A 15,867-nucleotide genomic window follows, 5' to 3' on the forward strand; every position below is an offset into this window, starting at 1 on the left:
ATAGGACACAGCATTATAAACTTAGCAGAGGTTTAACCTTTCTTCATATTTCAAAGCTAAGAAAAAAACATTTTGTCTAGAGCTTTACTTTAACCTTAAAAATGATATCATCTAGATATAGTATGTCATTTAAAGCAAAAATTCTTGAGTACAATGTTCCATCCTACCTGAATTCTTGCAGTCTCCTGGTGGTCCCGGGGGCCCGGGGGGGCCCGGGGGTCCTGGTTCTCCTTGTGGTCCCGGAATTCCAAACAATTCAGGCAATTCTATTTAATTATAGCATACAATTCAGCACAATTTGAGAGTGAGGTGACCCTGGGATCACTTTAAACATAGTTACATAGTTCCATAATAGGTGAGGTTGAAAAAAGACACAAGTCCATCAAGTCCAACCTATGTGTGTGATTATGTGTCAGTATTACATTGTGTATCCCTGTATAATGCAGTCATTTAGGTGCTTCTTAGGTGTTTTTTGAAACTATCGATGCTCCCCGCTGAGACCACCGCCTGTGGAAGGGAATTCCACATCCTTGCCATTCTTACAGTAAAAAACCCTCTACGTAGTTTAAGACTAAACCTCATTTCTTCTAATTTTAAGTAACTTTTTTTTTTTTCTTTTCTTTTTTTTAAATTAACTTCTGGATTTACCAGCCCCCACACTTTAGAGCCCTTTGAAGCATTAGCAAAAGAAAATCAAGAAGGACTTTGGACTTTGTAGGCACAGTAACACCAAGTATTTATATCAAAAATAGTTTATTGAAAAAAACATATAAATAGAACACTGGTTAAAAACCAGCATCAACTTGATGAAACTCCTTATCACCCAATATCAATCAGAACTTGCAACACTCGATCAGGAGATTGTATTGTTACAGTCTTCCAACGAGAGTATAAAAACTCATGCCTTATATACCAAACGCTGGCAAGATATAAAGGACTTTGTTACCAGAATCACATTGAGACATTATTTATAAGAAACAAAATAAAATATCCAAGGATAGGCTGGCCTTCATGGAGGGCTTCGCGTATAACTGGCAGCTATCTTCCCAAAACAAAGGGTCTAGGACTAAGCATTGTACATCTAAAAGCCAGGGAAATATTCCTTATACTACTGATGATGACACAGAATCTGACTCTTCTTTGTTTCCTCCACAGCCTTCTTACAGGAAAAACAACTCTACAGCTCACCATTCTCATCAAGGAGCACGTAGGCGGGATCTTGGTGGTGTGTCTTACACACCCTACTTCAAAAAACGTCCCCCTTCAGAAACTACCTTTTCTCATGTTAGGCCCCTTTATGACACCCCTCAAACTCTAGACACAAATGGTCACCCACCAGGCAAATACCTGGGTGCAACAGCCCTACAGGCCATTCACCTTCTTAACTCACAATCACAGACACAAACTACGCCTATGAATGTGATCCCTCCCTCTACCGTAGGTGACATGGGTAGACTTTCCTTGCAGGGAGCTGCTGCTGCCGAGATTTCACAATCATCACTCTTGAACACCTCCAGCAATAATATACTTGCCACACAACTACAAACGTTTACACGGCAAAGCACTCTAGACGCACATGTCTCCCAAATTAGAAATCCCCCACCAAATTTTCAAACACCTGCCCACACACCACTCCCCACTTGAGTTCTAACCTTGACATTTAAATCTAACACCATATTCTTTCAGCATTCACCAACTAGAGGTTCTTCGATTGGGCCTTAGTTTTTGCCCCTCTATGGCAATTGATAAATATGAAACAATCAAGGACCTTTATCTTTATCGTCTTCGATCCATACAGGACAAACAAATTTCTGAACAAGTTAAAAACTATACAATGGAGGACTTTCGGGCCCTCCGTGACCTAATGCTACTACTAGACGAAAATGAACAACTAAATCAGACTGATACTCCAGTTGCCTCGAACCCCAGTCCTGAAACACTGACATCAAGAGTTGCATTTAGATGCAAATCTCAACGCTTTCCTGACCTTATGACCAACTCCAATATTTGGGCCTTCCTGATGGGAACAATCAGTGATATCAAAAAAATGGACATCACTCCCAAACATAAGAGCCTTTCTCTGGCACAGACACAAGCAATTTCACAGTTACAGAATCACCCAGATCTTATAATCAAACCCGCCGATAAGGGCGGAAATATCATCCTTATGACGAAGGCCAACTACGAAATGATGGTTATGAATATCTAGAACAATAGGGAGTGGTATATACGGATCGACTCAGCTTTAATTGACCAATACAGAATGGAATTTTTGACTATCATTGGTTCTGCCCACCAGGGAGGCCTAATTGGCCAGGAGCTTTACAATTTTTTGAATACACGCCATCCAAGATTGGCTACATTTTACTCACTTCCTAAAGTGCACAAAAACTCCATTAAACCCCCTGGTAGACCCAAAGTATCAGGCATTGGCTCCCTCACGGAAAATGCCAGTCGTTTGGTTGACTCGATACTCATACCACATGTGTTGGCACTACCATCTTATATTAGAGATACATTAGACCTTCTTAAACATATCGAGGGGATGGTCGTGCCTCCTGATGCACTGCTCATGACTCTGGATGTCGAGGCTCTTTACTCGAGCATCCCTCACGAGCAGGGCATCAGGACAGCATGTACCTTCCTTCGTGAACAAACCCACCATCGATGGGAATACTGTGAGTTTATCCTGGATTTGTTACAATTCATACTTACACATAACTGTTTTACTTTCAAAGAGTCCCACTTCCTCCAGGTACAGGGTGTGGCTATGGGCACATGTTGTGCACCCACTTATGCCAACCTGTACCTGGGGGGGTGGGAACGCACCATTTTTTCAGATGATAATTTGTCACAATTCACGAGCCAGGCACTGTGCTGGCTGCGTTTTATTGATGACATATTTGTCATCTGGTCGGGTACTACGGAAAGCTTAAACACCTTTATTGAGATTCTGAATTGTAACTCTTTCAATCTTAAGTTTACAGTCCTCAGCGATCGATCCAAAATCACCTTTCTTGACCTCACGATCTGTAAAGACAGCAATGGTTGCCTGGCCTCTACGCTCTTTCGAAAAGAGACGGCAGGCAACACTATTTTACATGCCGAAAGTGCTCGTCCGCATACCCTGATTCGCAGCATACCATATGCACAATACTTGAGACTCCGTAGAAACTGTACTTTCACGGAGGAATTTAAGTGTCAGGCCAACTTACTTCGTGATCGGTTGAGGGCAAGAGGTTACAGTAAATCCCTCCTTCGTCGGGCATATAACAAAGCATTGCGCCAATCGCACAACTCTCTGCTATATCAGAATAAGATCTCCAAACCTAGCCATACGGTAAGATATATCACCAGGTTCTCCAAACATCATGCAGAAGAACGTGATATCCTAACAGCATACTGGTCCTTGCTACTCGATGATCCCATTTTGACCAAATATGTTATCCCCACCCCGGCTATCACGTTCCGGAGGTCCAGATCTTTACGGGACAAACTCACGTCGAGCCATTACCAAAACAACCCCTTAGCCCAACATTATTCGAACGGGATCACAAGATGCGGTAGATGCCCTTTTTGCCCCTGGATTCGCACAGGCACTTGTTTTACACTACCTAATGGGGAAGTTTTTACCCCCACCTTCCACGCTGATTGCGAAACCCGGGGTGTAGTCTATCTAATGACATGTAGCTGCCGAGCTTTCTATGTAGGGAAAACCATTAGGCAACTTCGTTCTCGTATCAAAGATCATATTTTCTATTCAGGTGGGGGTAAAATGGTCACTTCAGTAAGTAGGCATCTAGACCTTTATCACAAATTCAACACCTCGGTGGTTTCTTATATTGCCCTGGCAGTGATCCCGAAAAACCCCCGAGGTGGTGATTGGGACAAACAAATACTCAGAAAGGTGACACTTTAGATAGAACGTTTGGATGCCACGCGGGCCCCAGACATTAATGAGGCTCAATCCTACAAACCCTTTCTTTATTTAAATGTATGTCTCTTCCTGAAAGATCAGTCCGGGTTCAGTATCTGATATACAGTATATAGGTTTTATTTTATAGTCATTTGCAGTTTCTCCTCATTTGTAGATGTTTATTTTCCTTTTTCCTCCCCAGTCCTGCTGTATGATTTAGGTCCTTTTAAAACTTTAAAACTGTGACTTTATAGAAAACAATATATACGAGTGTATCTGCTTATCATAGTGCATTTTTTAGCTTTATAGCTTATAGCAGTACTGCTATGAAGACCATTGATGTTTAATTTGCCTATTTGTATTTACCTAATTGTCTACATGTGTATTTCCTCTACTGTTATTCCCTGTGCTGGTCTTTCCACTGCGGCTTGGTTGGGCGCCACCTGGTGGCAGGTCTTCGGTTACCATGCGGCCGCCCAGCGTCACAGCACCTATCTCCTTGGGGCTGTAACGCTTTTAATGGCCGGTGTCTTGTCGAATACTGTCCCCCATCGGATAGTGTCCGCTCTGTACTGCGCATGCGCAGTACGGAGGACAAACGAGCCGCCGAAAGTCTCTGAAGTTCAACAGCTGATCATCAGCTGTACACGGCGCCTGCGCTTTTATTCTTACCCTGTGTCCAGGTTCATTCCCTACTATCCAAGAGAAAATAGAGTTACAATAAATAGATGCCGAGCGCAGCGAGACTGTGCCCGAAGCGTGGCGAGCGAAGCGTGGCGAGCGAAGCGTGGCGAGAGAAGCGAGCCCACGAGGGGCCCTGTTACAAAGCCAACACTAATAAGTGCCCAAGGGCAGTGTACAGCTGATGGTCAGCTGATCAACTTTGGACATTTTCGGCATCTCCTTCTCCTCCGTACTGCGCAAGCGCTGCGCCTGCGCAGTACGGGGCGGACACTATCCGATAGGAGGACAGTTCTCGTCAGAACATCGGCATGGGTCTTTCCATCTCCCAGCTGGCCATTTTTTGCTCTGTGCTGCCTGCGCCCCTCCCCTTGGTAGGCGCGTCGCCTATATCCTTGATGGCGCTCCTGGCCGAGTGGTGCGCATGCGCACTGGAAGCTTTTCGGCCGGCCCGGATGACGTCACGTCGGCTACGCCAATTGGTTGACTACGGACGGGATGGGCATTCATAACAGACGGTGTCCTGTCACTGTCTACAACCCGCTCCAACCTACGGATGGCACCACACGCTGTTAACCCTCCTCCTATGGGACCCAGGTACTTTTATCCCTGCTTAGGCATTAGCTCTATCAGGACATGCAACATTCAGTCACCTGCTTTTTTCTCCTTACTGCCCCCCTCTCTTTCGTTTGTTTATATTGTAGGCGGATGTAACTACTGTCTTTAGTATCCACACTACTGCTGGTTACTTGAAGTTCTTTTTGACAAGCATCTATACCTACCTGTTTGAACCCCATGAGGCTTTCCCATGCATAAGATACATATCTCTTTAAAGAATCAATTAAACTATTGGTGAGTTAGTTTTATGTTATTTTGTTAATTTAATAAAAAAAAACCCTATCTGCTGACTAAACTATTGAATTTAGTTCTACATTCCTTTGTAGGTCATAAGATGTTCCCTTAGATACTTATTGAATTCATACGTGTGGTGCTAATTTGCTCCGTCTGCCTCTCCTTTTTTCAAACATTTGTGGGTCGTTTTTCATGATTTGATACATATGTACACAGTAAGTACAATTTTTTTGCCCCTTTCCTTTTAAACCTCCCCCCCCCCCGTCATATCCGTTTGTGGGCCCCCTCCTCCCTACCCTTTTTCCTCTTCTCTCCCCCCTCCCCTTTCCCCTCCCCCCTCTCAGATTCTCCATTTTTCTCCCCCCCCCCGTGTGTTTCTTTTTCCCTTCGCCCTCTCCTTTCCTGGATTGTCTGTTCTGTCTCTATACATGGTCTATTCATGGATTTACAATTTTCTTACCTTGATACCCTTTGGAAACATAGCTTAGTACCATGTTTTGCACGCCCCCGTGGTGACTTTAATTGCCCCCTGTGGTTTCCTATTCATTGCCGCATTGGTCCTGCCAGCACAGGTTTTCCTTTTCTTTTTCCTCATGGTATGACTACCTTTTTGTAGCGCTTTGTATTTTGGATTTTATTGTGTGATATATTAATTATACGTTATGTATTTTGATAGCCACAACACATTTTCTGCTCCTGAAGAAGCGTTGAAGACGCGCAACATGTTGAGTACTTATGTGATATAAATTTATCATCTGCTGATTTGCTATCCAACCATCACCTCGGACCTGTCGTTACTCTGGATGGTTATCCCCATGTCCGAGCTGCTATGTATATAGATGGTTTTGTATAGCAACTGCTCTATTTAACATCTCAATGTATTCTTGTGATCTGTGGTTTTTAACCAGTGTTCTATTTATATGTTTTTTTCAATAAACTATTTTTGATATAAATACTTGGTGTTACTGTGCCTACAAAGTCCAAAGTCCCTCTTGATTTTCTTTTGCTAATATAGTTTCAGGACGTGGCACTTTTATATTCAATATGTATCCACAGTACCACTCTGTGCTATGATACATTTCCATTGCTGCATCACCCTTTGAAACATTGATTTAAAAAGATCTGTCCGGGTTCAATCACAGCAAAGGTCCTCTTTGCCAATTTGTGTAAACAGTGATATGCTGTAATATATAAATATATATATATATAAATATATATAAATATATATATATATAGATCTATATATATATATAGATCTATATCTATCTATCTATATATAAATATATATATATAGATCTATATCTATATCTAGATCTATATCTATATATATATTTATATATATATATATATATATATATATATATATATATATATATATATATATATATATATAATATATATATTCAAACTTCAGGTGGGTTACCTTCTTTTCTTAGTCCTTTAGTCAGATCACAGCACCATCAGGGTGGACTCCCAATCTTCCACCATAAATCAATAATGAAGAGAAAATGGACCGATGCTTGATGCAAATATTTCTTTTACTTGAAAATTCCAAAACATACAAAACTTGAAAGTGCAGACGTGCAAGCTACTGTACAGTATTGAGCGTGAATCGCTCTTCATCAGGCTTCTCTGGCTGTGTGTGGAGAACCCGACATCATCTTCCTCTCTTATCCCCACCCAACACATCACCCCACATGTATCAAATCTAACCATTACCATTACTGATTAGTAAAGCCTAAAAGTTTAACCCTCACTACATAAAATCAATAATAAGTGACATTACAATTCCATAAACCAAAATATTTACAAAAAAGTATCATCTTAACTTCGAGCATTCTCCAGAAGTCAACGACATCTACAGTCATCAAAACATATGCATTTATAAACGAGTAATCATTCCAGTTCTTAATAATATAATTTCAGATTTCTTAACCCATTTCAACTGGTAATTCGGTTGGCCGATTTCTCAAACGGGAATTCATTCCATTAGATCTGGAGAAGATATAGAATGTATGTATCACATATCAGATCATTGGACTACCCTGTATCCACACCCTATAAAAATAGGTATAGATCATAGTCTCTATTCATACCACCCGGGTATAGAGACTGTAATCTATTGATCCACCAAACTTCACGTTTCCTCAATTTCAAAATCCTGTCCCCCCCTCTTTTGTCACGAGGTATTTCCTCCAAAACCATAAAACGCAAATCGGTATCTCTGTGTCCCATCTCAGAAAAGTGACGTGACACAGGGAGACCTGACTGTGGATGTCGGATCGTACTGCGATGTTGTACAATACGATCCTTAATTTTCTGGGTAGTCTCACCCACATAGATAAGATTGCACGGGCATAAAAGGATGTATATCACATAAGATGTCTGACATGTGTAAAAGCCATTAAGCATTACTTTACAGTAGGTGACCGCGATATTGTGTCAATCTCGCCGCAATTCTCGGCGAGATTTGACACCTGCGAACCCCGTCGCAGGAGCCAGCGTCGAGATGGCTCACTCATCGGGAAAGGAAAACTTTGTTTTCCTTCCGCGATGAGTGACAGGCAGTGCTGACAGCTGTCTGGTATGAATCCTGAGGCGGGAACACCGTGCCAAATTTTAAATGAAAAAACCGGCGTGGGTTCCCCCCCCAGGGGCATACCAGGCCCTTAGGTCTGGCATGGATTGTAAGGGGAACCCCCTACGCCAAAAAATTGGCGTGGGGGTCCCCCCCAATCCATACCAGACCCTTATCCGAGCACGCAGCCCGGCCGGCCAGGAAAGGGGGTGGGGACGAGCGAGCGCCCCCCCCCCCCCTCCTGAGCCATACCAGGCCGCATGCCCTCAACATGGGGGGTGGGTGCCTTAGGGGAGGGGGTTGCCCTGCGGGGGGCCCCCCCACCCCAAAGCACCTTGTCCCCATGTTGATGAGGACAAGGGCCTCTTCCCGACAACCCTGGCCGTTGGTTGTCGGGGTCTGCGGGCGGGGGGCTTATCAGAATCCGGGAGCCCCCTTTAATGAGGGGGCCCCCAGATCCCGGCCCCCCACCCTGTGTGAATGAGTTTGGGGTACATGGTACCCCTACTCATTCACTTAGGGAAAAGTGACAATATAAAAAAAACACAGTACACAGGTTTTAAGAGTAATTTATTAGTCAGCTCCGGGATCTTCTTCCAACTTCAGGGGGTCTCCTTCCGACTTCTCCCGGTGTTTGGCCTCTTCTCCCGGTGTTCGGACTCTTCTCCCGGGCCCCGCCGCTATCTTCTTCCAGCTCTATTGCCAGCGAGGGGCCCGGTCTGCTGCCGCTGTCTCGCTGCCGCTGTCTTGTCGCCGCTTCTTCTCTTCTTCCCCGGTGTTGACACGACGCTCTCAGCGGCTCGAATGCTGTGTGCGAGCTGCGGAGCCATTTATATAGGCGGTGACCCCGCCCCCTTATGACGTCATGGTCCCAGCATGCGCAGGGACTCTGACGTCATAAGGGGCGTGACCTCAGAGTCCCTGCGCATGCTGGGACCATGACGTCGTAAGGGGGCGGGGTCACCGCCTATATAAATGGCTCCGCAGCTCGCACACAGCATTCGAGCCGCTGAGAGCGTCGTGTCAACACCGGGGAAGAAGAGAAGAAGCGGCGACAAGACAGCGGCGGCGAGACAGCGGCAGCAGACCGGGCCCCTCGCTGGCAATAGAGCTGGAAGAAGATAGCAGCGGGGCCCGGGAGAAGAGGCCGAACACCGGGAGAAGTCGGAAGGAGACCCCCCGAAGTTGGAAGAAGATCCCGGAGCTGACTAATAAATTACTCTTAAAACCTGTGTACTGTGTTTTTTTTATATTGTCACTTTTCCCTAGGTGAATGGGTAGGGGTACCATGTACCCCAAACTCATTCACACAGGGTGGGGGGCTGGGATCTGGGGCCCCCCTTATTAAAGGGGGCTCCCGGATTCTGATAAGCCCCCCGCCCACAGACCCCGACAACCAACGGCCAGGGTTGTCGGGAAGAGGCCCTTGTCCTCATCAACATGGGGACAAGGTGCTTTGGGGTGGGGGGGCCCCCGCAGGGCGCCCCCCTCCCCTAAGGCACCCACCCCCCATGTTGAGGGCATGCGGCCTGGTACAGCTCAGGAGGGGGGGCGCTCGCTCGTCCCCACCCCCTTTCCTGGCCGGCCGGGCTGCGTGCTCGGATAAGGGTCTGGTATGGATTGGGGGGGACCCCACGCCAATTTTTTGGTGTAGGGGGTTCCCCTGGTATGCCCCTGGGGGGGGAACCCACGCCGTTTTTTTCATTTAAAATTTGGCACGGTGTTCCCGCCTCAGTATTCATACCAGACAGCTGTCAGCACTGCCTGTCACTCATCGCGGAAGGAAAACAAAGTTTTCCTTTCCCGATGAGTGAGCCATCTCGGCGCTGGCTCCTGCGACGGGGTTCGCAGGTGTCAAATCTCGCCGAGAAATGCGGCGAGATTGACACAATATCGTGGTCACCTACTGTAAAGTAATGCTTAATGGCTTTTACACATGTCAGACATCTTATGTGATATACATCCTTTTATGCCCGTGCAATCTTATCTATGTGGGTGAGACTACCCAGAAAATTAAGGATCGTATTGTACAACATTGCAGTACGATCCGACATCCACAGTCAGGTCTCCCTGTGTCACGTCACTTTTCTGAGATGGGACACAGAGATACCGATTTGCGATTTATGGTTTTGGAGGAAATACCTCGTGACAAAAGAGGGGGGGACAGGATTTTGAAATTGAGGAAACGTGAAGTTTGGTGGATCAATAGATTACAGTCTCTATACCCGGGTGGTATGAATAGAGACTATGATCTATACCTATTTTTATAGGGTGTGGATACAGGGTAGTCCAATGATCTGATATGTGATACATACATTCTATATCTTCTCCAGATCTAATGGAATGAATTCCCGTTTGAGAAATCGGCCAACCGAATTACCAGTTGAAATGGGTTAAGAAATCTGAAATTATATTATTAAGAACCGGAATGATTACTGATTTATAAATGCATATGTTTTGATGACTGTAGATGTCGTTGACTTCTGGAGAATGCTCGAAGTTAAGATGATACTTTTTTGTAAATATTTTGGTTTATGGAATTGTAATGTCACTTATTATTGATTTTATGTAGTGAGGGTTAAACTTTTAGGCTTTACTAATCAGTAATGGTAATGGTTAGATTTGATACATGTGGGGTGATGTGTTGGGTGGGGATAAGAGAGGAAGATGATGTCGGGTTCTCCACACACAGCCAGAGAAGCCTGATGAAAAACGATTCACGCTCAATACTGTACAGTAGCTTGCACGTCTGCACTTTCAAGTTTTGTATGTTTTGGAATTTTCAAGTAAAAGAAATATTTGCATCAAGCATTGGTCCATTTTCTCTTCATATATATATATATATATATATATATATATATATATATACTGTGTGTGTGTGTGTATATATATATATATAAAACTTATTTTTTTAGATTTTTTGTAAAATTAATGAAATGTTTAAAGTGGTTCTAATGCTGATTTCACACTATCTAGGGTGACAGACAATTTACTGCAATTGTAAAACGTCTGTTACAGCAAGGACACACAAAACAATTGTTTTCTGCCTTTTATTTCAGTGGATGATACTGAATCGCATGGCACTGTTCAGCAGCACAGTGTATCGCACTGCTGTACATTGCCATGAATGAAGTGTAGTCACATATAGTTTCTACAAAAAAAAAAAAGGTAGCTGTGTGATGTGCTGAATCGGGCTTCACACTGTTCCCTATCACAGTTAGGAATAGACAGCTACCAGAGTGTCAGCTGTCTGTTCCTGTGCAAATTCACCCTACTGCATTGCCTGCATTAAGGGCCAGTTCACATCACATGCAGTCCAATGCATTTTTTTTCTGCATCAAAAATGCATAGAAAGCAAGTTATATGGTTTTCAATGGCATAGTTCACACCAGTGCTTGCAGTTCCAGAAAAAAAAGTAAAACATGCTGCATTTTTCCTACACTGGACTGTACTGGAACGCTGTAAAAAAAAATCAAAAACTCACGGGAACGCACCTAAACGCACCAAAAACGCACTGGAACACCCATGTTCTTATTTAAGGTTAAAGAAAAAAAAAAAGGGGGGGGGATGCACTGGACTGCACCAGAAAATGCATCAAAAAAGCACTGGAACGCATCAAAAACACGCATGAAAAAAAGCATCTGGAGCTCATTTCTATGGTGTGAACTGGCCCGTAGGTAAAAAATATTTAGGCATCAGTATTGCCCCCTTACCCACCTTATACTTACCTGAGTTCTCGCTCAATCCAGTGCTGTGCCTGTCTGGAGTGGCTCTGTCTTCTCTCCCCACTCTCACAGGACAGACTGAAAGCAGCAGAAGCCATTGGCTCCCACTGCTGTCAGTCAAATTCTGTGATAAGAAACATAGGGCGGGGCCAAGCCACGCTGTCTGTGTCTATGAACGCCCACATGAGTGCCCCCAAAGGAAAACGGCTTCCTATGGGGGGCACTCCCTGAAGAAGAGGAGCCAGGAGTGTGCAGCAGTGAGCCCGAGAAGGGGAGGTTTGACAGCGCAGGTATGGCATGTTTTTTTATTTAAAAAAAAAAAAACTAAAACTTGACTTTACAATCACTTTAAAACATTTTTATATTTTTTGTAAAGATAATAATTTGTTTATATGATTGATTATATATATATATATATATATATATATATATATATATATATATATATATATATATATAGTATGGGGGGACGGAAAGTATTCAGACCCCCTTAAATTTTTCACTCTTTGTTATATTGCAGCCATTTGCTAAAATCTTTTAAGTTCATTTTTTTCCTCATTAATGTACACACAGCACTCCATATTGACAGAAAAACACAGAATTGTTGACATTTTTGCAGATTTATTAAAAAAGAAAAACTGAAATATCACATGGTCCTAAGTATTCAGACCCTTTGCTCAGTATTTAGTAGAAGCACCCTTTTGATCTAATGCAGCCATGAATCTTTTTGGGAAAGATGCAACAAGTTTTTCACACCTGGATTTGGGGATCCTCTGCCATTCCTCCTTGCAGATCCTCTCCAGTTCTGTCAGGTTGGATGGTAAACATTGGTGGACAGCCATTTTTAGGTCTCTCCAGAGATGCTCAATTGGGTTTAAGTCAGGGCTCTGGCTGGGCCATTCAAGAACAGTCACGGAGTTGTTGTGAAGCCACTCCTTCGTTATTTTAGCTGTGTGCTTAGGGTCATTGTCTTGTTGGAAGGTAAACCTTCGGCCCAGTCTGAGGTCCTGAGCACTCTGGAGAAGGTTTTCGTCCAGGATATCCCTGCACTTGGCCGCATTCATCTTTCCTTCAATTGCAACCAGTCGTCCTGTCCCTGCAGCTGAAAAACACCCCCACAGCATGATGCTGCCACCACCATGCTTCACTGTTGGGACTGTATTGGACAGGTGATGAGCAGTCCTGGTTTTCTCCACACATACCGCTTAGAATTAAGGCCAACAAGTTCTATCTTGGTCTCATCAGACCAGAGAATCTTATTGCTCACCATCTTGGAGTCCTTCAGGTGTTTTTTAGCAAACTCCATGCAGGCTTTCATGTGTCTTGCACTGAGAAGAGGCTTCCGTCGGGCCACTCTGCCATAAAGATCCGACTGGTGGAGGGCTGCAGTGATGGTTGACTTTCTACAACTTTCTCCCATCTCCTGGCTGCATCTCTGGAGCTCAGCCACAGTGATCTTTGGGTTCTTCTTTACCTCTCTTACCAAGGCTCTTCTCCCCCGATAGCTCAGTTTGGCCAGACGGCCAGCTCTAGGAAGGGTTCTGGTCATCCCAAGCGTCTTCCATTTAAGGATTATGGAGGTCACTGTGCTCTTAGGAACCTTAAGTGCAGCAAAAAAAATTTGTAACCTTGGCCAGATCTGTGCCTTGTCACAATTCTGTCTCTGAGCTCTTCAGGCAGTTTCTTTGACCTCATGATTATCATTTGCTCTGACATGCACTGTGAGCTGTAAGGTCTTATATAGACAGGTGTGTGGCTTTCCTAATCAAGTCCAATCAGTATAATCAAACACAGCTGGACTCAAATGAAGGTGTAGAACCATCTCAAGGATGATCAGAAGAAATGGACAGCACCTGAGTTAAATATATGAGTGTCACAGCAAAGGGTCTGAATACTTAGGACCATGTGATATTTCAGTTTTTCTTTTTTTAATAAATCTGCAAAAATTTCAACAATTCTTTGTTTTTCTGTCAATATGGGGTGCTGGTGTACATTAATGAGGGAAAAAAATGAACTTAAATGATTTTAGCAAATGACTGCAATATAACAAAGAGTGAAAAATGTAAGGGGGTCGAAATACTTTAAATACTTCCTGTCCCCACTGTATATATATATATGTATATTTATCACATAAACACATTTTTACTCATATGAAAAATATAACTGATTTTAAAAAGTGAAAATTGATGCAACAAATTTATAAAATTCCCTTAATGATATGAATATTTATACCTCGTTGTTCCTTCTCTTTTTCTGGAGTATCGCTCGACGTCACTAAAGCCGCATGAAGAAAAAGTACACCGAAACACAACAGAGCTTTCATATTCTACAGAGGAAGAAAAAAAAAATCTTTTATTCAATTCATGCTAATGCCCCCACTCCATTATTGAATGAACTTGCCTTTGCGGATCTCAAAAAATACTACTTGTCATAGAAATTTAATAGCAAGAATGTGTTCTAAGTCATTGACCAGTTGGGGAGGTTTTTACTTTCCTGGAAACGCACCAGGAAATCTCCCCAATGTAATGGGGAATCCCCTTCTAGTTGTTGGAGAAACAGGTGTCCCTACTGGATGATCTTTTCTGTTCCAGATCTCATACCACGTTATGTCCTGGTGACGATGGCCACCATAGCAAATAGAGTGAATCTCCCGAGCGGAAATACAGTAATTAATCATTGCAGAGGATTTTACTCTTCCTGACTCTATCCAAAACTACAAATAAAGAAAAAAATATTTTTCGTTGAATTCAATTTTTTTCATAGAAAATTTAAAAATATCCTCACAATCCAAAAACTGGTGAATTGAAAAAAAAAAGATCTTAAGTAATTTTGGCAGCTGGACCTACCAATACATAGAAATACATGTATTGAGAAATAGAAGTAAGGTGCTCATTTAAATGGTACTTAATTGTACAATACAGGTACTGTACTCACCAAGGTAGACACAAGAGACCTGACCAAGGTAGACACAAGAGACCTGGAGAAGATGAAGCAGAAAATCCAAAGTGTTCATCTATATATACTGATACGTTATCTGACTATGTACATATTTCTACCTGCAAACTAAATAAATCAAAAACAGCAAATACAAACTTTGACCGCAAATCTCTCCTGAATAAAAGAATAACTCCAGTAAGCAGACCATGAGACATAGAAGATCTACAATTATTAAACTTCTGTGTGCATAACACTTTTTTAAGGATTCATGGTAATATCATAAAGCCAACTTAAAGCGGGGTTCCACCCAAATTTTGAACAATATCTGTATGTATTCTCTTCCTTGCCTAGATGCTGACATGCCGTTTAAAAAACTTTTATTTTTCTATTCTTCTTTGCACTTCCTGGTTCTCCTCCCGTGGGAGTAGGCGTGTTTCTATTCTCTCCCAGACTCCTGGGAGCTAGTCTCAGGCTTCCCAGGATGCCACTGAGCATGTGCGGGAACGAGCGGTGAATGCTGGGAGCACAGCATTCACCACATCCAGGAAATAAATGCTTGTGGGTTTCAAATGCCCACAATGAAGATGGAAACCGCCTGCAGTGAATAATATAAGTTATTCTTTCCGACGAAATCTGACACAGGCGGACATATTACACACAATATGTCAGTATGTAATGCTGAGAAGAAAAGTTTGTGAATGAACTAAAAAAAAAAAAAAAACGATAGATAGGTGGACCCCCGCTTTAAGGTTGTGATGACCTTGTTCCAATACCTCCTAAGGTTTGGTCATCTCCATAATAAATGTATAAGGGTACCCTGCACATGGTTACACCGACACACTGTGAATTCTCTCTAAGATCAGTTCTATAAAGAAAGTCAGCTGTAAAATGCACTCTATGAAGGATATAAAGCTGTGCATATGGGAGAGCAAAACCAGTTGCATGTGCTATAGTATATCTTCTCAGAGCTCCTCGAAGAGAGAAACCAGATCCTCCTCCCATCTGTGTTTGCAGGGGAGTGGAAACTTAAAAGAGAAGTAAAGAATTGTTTCTTTTCAGATTCATACTTACCTTGGTGGATGGAGCATCAGTCCGATGCTGCATCTGTCAACCTGTCAACCTGCATCTGTCAATTGGCGCCTCTGCACTGAGAACCAAAATATCAAACACTGCCAACA

The 15,867-nt window shown here is 43.1% G+C and overlaps 1 protein-coding gene across 1 annotated transcript in view; it reads right to left on the reverse strand.

Moving 5' to 3' along the window:
* The window catches only part of LOC141106426 (pulmonary surfactant-associated protein A-like), a 28,836-nt gene extending 13,995 nt beyond the window's left edge, over positions 1 to 14,841 (reverse strand). Inside the window, exons 1-3 of the mRNA XM_073597201.1 lie at positions 14,687 to 14,841; positions 13,985 to 14,078; positions 168 to 266 (exon numbers count right to left, since the gene is read on the reverse strand). Coding sequence (XP_073453302.1) covers positions 168 to 266; positions 13,985 to 14,075 — 190 coding nt within the window. The 5' untranslated portion in view covers positions 14,076 to 14,078; positions 14,687 to 14,841. The remainder of the gene's footprint in view (positions 1 to 167; positions 267 to 13,984; positions 14,079 to 14,686) is intronic.
* Between the last annotated feature and the right edge of the window lie 1,026 nt (positions 14,842 to 15,867).

Source organism: Aquarana catesbeiana, linkage group LG08, assembly GCF_042186555.1.
Source record: "Aquarana catesbeiana isolate 2022-GZ linkage group LG08, ASM4218655v1, whole genome shotgun sequence".
In the NCBI taxonomy this organism is placed as follows: Eukaryota; Metazoa; Chordata; class Amphibia; order Anura; family Ranidae; genus Aquarana; species Aquarana catesbeiana.